The 7,913-nt window shown below is 39.2% G+C and overlaps 1 protein-coding gene across 2 annotated transcripts in view; it reads right to left on the bottom strand.

Annotated features, from left to right (window-relative positions):
• Positions 1 to 678: 678 nt before the first annotated feature.
• cacna2d4a (calcium channel, voltage-dependent, alpha 2/delta subunit 4a) overlaps positions 679 to 7,913 on the bottom strand; it is an 81,572-nt gene continuing 74,337 nt past the window's right edge. Inside the window, exons 30-40 of one of the 2 annotated variants that reach the window (XM_028570984.1) lie at positions 7,587 to 7,631; positions 7,216 to 7,278; positions 5,798 to 5,868; positions 4,613 to 4,688; positions 4,470 to 4,522; positions 3,611 to 3,666; positions 3,191 to 3,211; positions 2,723 to 2,843; positions 1,824 to 1,939; positions 1,319 to 1,401; positions 679 to 1,125 (exon numbers count right to left, since the gene is read on the bottom strand). In XM_028570984.1, coding sequence (XP_028426785.1) covers positions 1,033 to 1,125; positions 1,319 to 1,401; positions 1,824 to 1,939; positions 2,723 to 2,843; positions 3,191 to 3,211; positions 3,611 to 3,666; positions 4,470 to 4,522; positions 4,613 to 4,688; positions 5,798 to 5,868; positions 7,216 to 7,278; positions 7,587 to 7,631 — 798 coding nt within the window. In that variant the 3' untranslated portion in view covers positions 679 to 1,032. The remainder of the gene's footprint in view (positions 1,126 to 1,318; positions 1,402 to 1,823; positions 1,940 to 2,722; positions 2,844 to 3,190; positions 3,212 to 3,610; positions 3,667 to 4,469; positions 4,523 to 4,612; positions 4,689 to 5,797; positions 5,869 to 7,215; positions 7,279 to 7,586; positions 7,632 to 7,913) is intronic. The other variant, XM_028570985.1, reaches the window with a different exon arrangement.

The following is a 7,913-nucleotide window of genomic DNA, read 5'->3' as shown; positions in this document are numbered from 1 at the left end:
TTTTTCTTTTTTTTTTACTAGATTTGCTTTGAAACCATGCAATTGTATTTTCCAATACAATGATAACAACTTATCTAAACACAGTCTGAATCCATCATTGTATTATCCATGTTGATTGTACATCTAGTAACCTATGCAGAGTTCCAATTTCCACAGTGATGTCCAGCCAAACATAATTACATACAGTATGTACAAACACACAGAAAGACACAGAGAAAGGCAGACATTTTTAAAAAGATATGTCACAGAAATAAATATTTTTGTGATGTAATCCAAGTAAAAAAAAAAGATAGTGAAGGAGCTTCTCATTCTGATCTTTGATTATCTTTATTACATTTTTATCAGCTCCCACTGCAAGTACGTTCTTGGCACTTAGCCATCACCCTTTGAGATTTACAGGAGATTCAGAGAAACTCATATCGCAAACACCCTTGGTCAACACAACTTTCAGCAGCAACACTAATGTTGCATAACAATGTTTACCATATATTGCTGTAGCCCTTCTCTCCCTCATCTCATTCAATGTTTAAAAAAGCACATATGATAGTTGGTAGATGAAGCATTCAGAATGATAAAGTATTCGAGGTGTGCATGCTTGCAGCTGCATATACAATATGCATGTGTGTCTGCAATATTTAGTTCAGTGGGACATGAACCCCCCTTCCCCTCCCTCCATTTCAATGCACGTCATAGCTACCACCTGCATCTCTTTAGTCCCTTTTCATTTTGAGATGCAAAATGATGTATGAGAAAGCAACTAATGGGAAAATTATCCATGGCAACAACAGCCCATTCACTTGCTTCCTTTGCAGTTTTCAGTTCAAGTGTAATAATTTGCAGGAGTAACAAATGCTCAAAAACCACATCAATGGTCCTTCAGTAGAGACAAGGTTTGTGGTTGTCATTAACAAAATGTGCAGAATTAGTTTTTTTAAAATCCACTTGAGGTGTCCAGTGTCCAACCACATCTCTTGATTCATTCCAATCTCCTCCTTTATATGAGAAAGGGTAAAACAGCAAAGTTGTCCATCATCAGGAGACAAGTGCCAAGAAGGAGAGGCAGGTGAGAAAGAGAGAGGCAGAGAGAGATATAATAGAAGCTCCTCCACAGTCATTGGCGTTCTCCTATTGGGACAAAACAGAAAGTGATTTAACTTTGTGTTCCTGCCTTTTGATTTAAATTCAATGCAATCAAGCTTAACATGATAGCAGATATAGAAGATAGGAGTGATTACAACAACGCACACTAATACAATTTGGTGCATAGAACCAGGAGGTTATGAAAAAAATGAATGGGGTGGACCAATGAGAAGCTGACCTGGGGGTGGTAGGCGTGGCAGGACTCGGGGCGTCGGCGAATCTTCTGGGACCTCATCCTGTCACACTTCACTGAGGCATTATGTACAGCGGGGTCAAGGAGCAACAACAGGAGCATCAGAGGTTTCTTTTGAGTTGTCATTCATATATCAATACACTGAAAATGACATATTTCACAAATTTACCACAGCAGGTGCACACCCAGCCTCAGAATTTGAGCGAGTGGGGCAGGCGTGGTGCAATGTGAAAATCAAAACGCAATTATAGTGTTCACGGGTGGGAAGCTGCTAACAGATCCTGGACTTGTTGTTGGTCTGTCTACACCCTCTCCAGAGCAAGAGGGACTGCAATACAAATTAGTTTATTTTCGGAGAAAGTCAACGAGAGCAGCAAACTTAATGTATGTAAAGCAAACTCTAACAAAATCTAATGTAGTATGTGTGTTAAGGTGAGATCATTTCTCGAGATGAATCGGCATCCATTAATATAAAAATATCAAAGGATATATTTCACTTCTTTGGGCTGCATGGTGAGGGGTGGGTACTGTCTGGAACAGTCACAGTCTGCCTGCACCACCAACATCAACAGGTTGCTCTCAGGTATCTGTTGCACCACAAACATCCTGAAACACACACAAACACATCTAATATAAAATGGGTAAAAATGTGCACACAAACATAAGCACAGAAAAAGAAAACCTCTCATGTATTGTATGACATTAACACTTTCTCAAGTAGGGGGCGCTGTGGGGCTAGATACAATTCCCACAATGACTGTTACACTGATCAAAAATATATATATCAACAACTCCAAATAATATTTCATATAATCCTTTATAGGGTAAGTTATATGCAAAAAATATGTTTACAGAATTACTTGACTGCATGGGTTGGTCGTACTGGGTAATAAACATTTTGAAATCTGAGTAGTGGTGCTGTAAGCAGCATTTGTGCTGCTTTATATCTCTTTTGGCCTCATGAGGGCGTTCACACTCAACCTATGAACACACACACACACACACACACACACACACACACACACACACACACACTAAGATGTTTCCCTTTCTCTCTTCTTCACCTCCTTGTTTCATCTCTGTTTCTGTCATCCACTCTCCCCATCTCTTTTTTTATTTACCTCTCTGAATACGTTCTCTGTTTTCCAGTCTCTCTCTCTCTCTCTCTCTGCTACGCTATGTCTTTCTATAACCCCATGCATCCAGATCTATTTCTGTTCTTTTCTACTGATTTCCTTCTTTCTGATACTCACACTGCTCTCAGTATGCAGAGCAGAGCAAAGCCAAAAATGGATTTTTGATGGACAATTTAATACGACTGGTCGAGGGCTTAGAGGGGACCGCGCTAGCGATTTGTGTGTGAATAAGGGTGCATGAGTGTGTGCTTACTTCTGGCAGCGTCCACACTTAATAATGCTGTTGGTCTCTTTGACTGATGGCTCGTAGACGAAGCTGGGGTACTCGGTGTCACACGGCTGCAGGATGTCCCCTCTTTTCTTATGAGCTGAGGCTAATCGAGAAATAGATATGGGTCATGTCTCAAGGTGGGAATTACAATAAGTGTGTATATGAAAGTATATGTGTGACTTTTTCTTGATGACTGACAGGCTTAGAGTCTGTGACAGGAGAAAGCTGGGTGCAGTGCTATTTAAATGCTTCACACTTTAGCCATTTATTGCTCTTTCTACCATGACCAAAGGTACTCTAGCTCCCTGTGTATTCCAAACAAAATTGAATTTGGTTTCTGTGTACATGTACAATGATGGGTTTGAAACCAGAAAAAAGTGCCATAATGGCTTGCAAAACAAGTAGTTTTACAGAACCTGACGTTCCTAACACTTCAGGACAGATACTCACACAAGCTGAAAGATGGCTTGGCTGAATGGAGGGATGATGATGATGATGTGGAGTAGGAGGAAGAGTGGATGATTGACAGGTGGAGTAATGAGAAAGGTGAATGTGTGATCGATGAAAAGACAGAGACAGATGAGAGGCGAGTGGATCTGAGGATGTGATGTTGTTATTCCATAATTACTTCTAGACTGGTGATTAAGGTTGCACACAAGTCAGAGTAAACACTCCTAGTATTGAACTGACAATACAATACCAACATCCATGTGTGTCATTCAATGTGCATATGTTAAAAGAGAGCCACTTTTGTGACATTTAAAACTCTAGCTTCAGGCTCAACATACTTTGCTAACCCACTAATCTTGCTTCGTGTACTCGTGGTACATGGAAGGACATTTCATAGACATTTTTTCTTGTAGAGCTCACCGTCAGCGAAATGCTCCATGTGCCAGAAGCCACAGATATTAAACTCCAGGAGAAACCTTGTGGAGAAGAGAGAAGAGGAGAGTGGACAGAGAGAGGGAGTCAATTAGGCGGCCATCATTATAGACCAAAGCAGCTTGCGAGCAGATTGCAATCAGTTTTCAAAAACTGGGCAAGGACCCAAAGTTGTGTCATGGGAATATGAGAAAATGGGTCCTAAAATTATTCAGCACTAATTGGTAGTTGTTTTTTGGATGACTGGATAAGCCTTACCAAATCTCTACAATAAAAAACAAAATTTTTTTAAGTCCAGCACATAACTTCCCTTTAACTAGTGAATTGTCATTTTTACTATTCGGCTTTATTAAGGGGTAAACAAATAAGACATGCTTGGCTCAGGAAGAAGAGAAGGTCGGTGGTTCAGTCCTGGCCCCCTCGCAGTCTATATGATGCAGTGTCCTTGGGCACTTTGAGTGGTTGCTAACACTAAAAAAGTGCTATATAAATGAGTCCATTTATCCTAATAGGTCAGTTAGTGAGCTTCAGAGATGCTGGTAGGCTGATTTTGCTCGTTTGTGAGAGAGCCAGACTAGCTGTTTCCCCCTGTCTTTGTGCTAAGCTAACTGATTGTTGGCGGTAGCTTCATATATACCATACAAACATTAGAGTGGTATTGATCATCTTATCTAACTCTTGGCAAGAAAGCGAATAATCATAGTTCCCAAAATGTCAAACTATTTCAATAATAATTTTGTATTGTCAACCAAGAAAAAAACTTCCACTGCTTTTACACAAGTTTTTGTTCTTATAGCAAACTTATTTTAGATATACTGACATTCTGGTTGCACCTAGCAACACTTACAGTAGGAAGTTGGAGAGGAACCACTTGAGGGCTGAAGCCAAACCATAGAACGGCTGAAGAGATAAACAGATTATAGTTACTGGAGAATTGATTAGACCATTAAGGTAATTATATTGCATACAGAGCGAGTACACTGTACATACACTGAGAAGTGGACGTGCGCTGCTGACAGAGTGCGAGTTCATCTTACACATGGCCTGGTAGTCGAACAAGGACACCCTGAGGAAACACACACACAAAAGCACATGGTGTTGCTCCTCAGGCAGTATTTCACTGACTTACATCGATTCCTTGACCCCCCCTGCAGACTATTACATGCAACATCGTACAGCTGAGCCTAACCTTTGTAGAAACCCTGATCCCAAACTTCACTTAGAAAAAGAATGAAACCTGAGAGCAAATCATCCCAGTGATAGAATTACATTCCTTTTTAAACAGAGGGTTTTCCAAGTGTTTCGACTTTTTCTTGTTTTTCTACAATACATTATGTACTGTATATATGGTCCTTTTGCAGGTCGAGGTACAATAACACATAAACCCACAAATTTGCAGATGCATGAACATATAGGCGCAAATAGTGCACAGCCACTGAGCTTCATGCATGCTCAAAACCAGTTATGTAATATTCCGTGTGAAAGGAAACATGACAAAATCTTTTAGCTGTATAAAAATAGCACATCACTCATGAGATTTCAAACATAAAAGATGGGGGAAAAGTAACAGGAAAGAAAATCTAGAGCAGTCACAGAAGCTGAAAGGGGAGCAAAAGGAATAATGTATATACAAAGATCGGTGAATTAGCTAACCTTGGCACATACAGAGTACAACACAGGGCAGAGACTATACCATTATATAGCAATAAAAACAAAACATTTGAGTCTCTATAATGACAGTAAAGCACGCCATCCACGCCATGGGTTTCACATGCATAATGCATGGCTTAGGTGTATAAAAACCAAAACAGAAAACATTTGCAAACCACCCTCTTGGTTAAGACAAGCCTCAACAGCAATCACTTCTGTTTGTGATACAGCATGAGGGTGACATGTAATCAAATTCACGAGCCACATTTAAATGCATGGTGTCATGAGCATGAGACAGCGGGAGGCATACTACGGCACTTAACATTGCAATGTTGGGGCACTGCAGCTTCTTGCCTAATTGATTTAGAGAAGTTTACATAAAGTTTAAGATGCTTGAGCTCTTGCAGGCTCTGTCAGGACGAGGTAACCCCCTGTCCTTTGCTAACAGAGAGACTGTCAAGACAGAGAAGTAACAGACACACAACTATACTGCCAACCAGTCAGGCAATGACAACCAGATATTACCTTTTAAACATGCCCATTCTGATTAGCGTTGTCATCACAGATCCGTCAACCTCGCCAAAGAATCTTCCCGCCTATTAGAAAAGAGAAAGGGCAAAAAACTGTGTGAAACCATCTGTGCGGCTGAACTTATTCATATCATGATAAACTGACAGAGGGAATATCAACTCCCATCTTTCTACTTTCACCTCAATGTGAACTGTATGATCAATTATTCATCCAACTGTGTTGTGTATTGGTTTAAAATCAATGTATCCCATCACAGATTATTCTTTTATAGTGACTCTACATCTAATATGATCTAAAGATTTTTTGGGAAATACGCTTATTTAGTTTTTTTGCCAGTAGTTAAATTAGAGGATCAATACCACTTTTATATCTGCACAGGAAATATAAAGCTACAGCCAGCAGCCAGTTAGCTTAGCTTAACATAAAGACTGGAAACGGCAGAAAACAGCTAGCCTGGCCAAAGGTAACAAATCTGTGTACTATCACTACAAACAGGTACAAACAGTGAAGTGTAAAAACGGCACGCAGTAACTATCTAACTCTCGGCAAGAAAGTGAATAAGCATAATTCCCCAAATGTCAAACTATTCTTTAAACATAATTTCACTCAAACCTTAAAAACAAATATGGGCATATTGTAGGTGCATTATTGCTTTAATCAGTAATACAATAGTTAGTCTGTTGTGAATGTATTATGAACTTGATCTGCTCAAATTAATGAAACTACTTACTACTAATGTACTACTTGTACAATCTATAACACATTACACATAAAGATTTTCATCAGATCGGTTTGGTGCTGCTTTCTGCTCCAGAAGTTTATGTAGATGTTTCAAATACTGAATAAAAAGAGACAAGAGTACAAAAACTTGCAGTGAACTATCACTGCTACAGTGAAGTTACAGCGCACGCTGCTGCTTTGCTTACGTTTTACTGTGTTGAATAAATGAAGCTTCTGTAGTGTTGTGCTACATATACAGTTGTTGTGATTCATGAGCACTGACTAATTTTAATGCTTAAAGTTATTATTGATAGTTACTGTGGGAAAAGGCTGAAAATGTTCAAAACTTGCCATTTTCAGCATGTAGCTTGCTAGCTTGAAGTTTGTTGTTGTTTCCCGAAGCGAACAGAGTTTGAGAACGGCAACACACAGTGAGCGGAAGGTGAGGGACATCCGGCGCGTGAGTCACGTGCAGGATGTCAGGCAATTATCCTAGATATGTACTTCTGTTGATCCAGACTAATTTCTAAGTTTTTTCTAAAACAAATTGGGATATTCCGAATGCGTTGTTTCGTTGAAAAATTGACAGGCGTAAAAGCTCTCAAATAATTAAGTCAAAGATTAGAGAGTCTAGAAAGAACACTTTATCACTGTATGTGTGTGTGTGTGTGTGTGTGTGTGAGTGAACTCACATCACTGCGCTGTTTAGAAATTAGGACAAAGCCATTATTGTCAATCACGTAGCATGCAATATCCTAAAATGAGAAAAAGAGACAGAGAAAGCAAATGCTTTTGTGAGGAAAGATCTGTGTCAAACATCACTGACAAAGATAACAACAAGCTAAATAATTCATGTAATTCACGTTATAAAGGGACTCAAAATTAAAGTTATATTTAATATATATTTCTTATATTTTCTCCAAAACAGCAGGACATGATAAAACGTTATTTTTTTTTTACTTTTCGGGACTTGAATACCAAGACATAATATAGTTAAGTCAATTCATGCTAGCTTGAGTATTCATATTCACTTCATATCAGACAGAGAGCAAGATATACTCACAAAGCTGTCACACCGAAGAGGACAAACTCCATCAGTATCAGAGCACTGGAGGACAGATAAGGAGAAAAGAAAATGTTTGATAGGAAGTGTTATATGTGTCATTATCTGATGAGCAGTGTGTTTAAAGAAGGACAAGTTTGTGTATGTGAGGAAATGATTTAAACACATGGTCTGTCTTTTCTGTGGAAGTGTTATGCTTGAACATGTGTCAATGTCAACAAGTGCATGTGTACCTGTGTGTGAAAAAAAGTGCAACTGTTGGTGAGAAGGTGTTAATTTTAGTGTTATGCGTCTACCTGTGATGGGCTTCTGAGTGTCTTGTTTGCT

Source organism: Perca flavescens, chromosome 23 (assembly GCF_004354835.1).
Source record: "Perca flavescens isolate YP-PL-M2 chromosome 23, PFLA_1.0, whole genome shotgun sequence".
Taxonomy (NCBI): Eukaryota; Metazoa; Chordata; class Actinopteri; order Perciformes; family Percidae; genus Perca; species Perca flavescens.
This window is presented reverse-complemented; position numbering and strand designations above follow the sequence as displayed.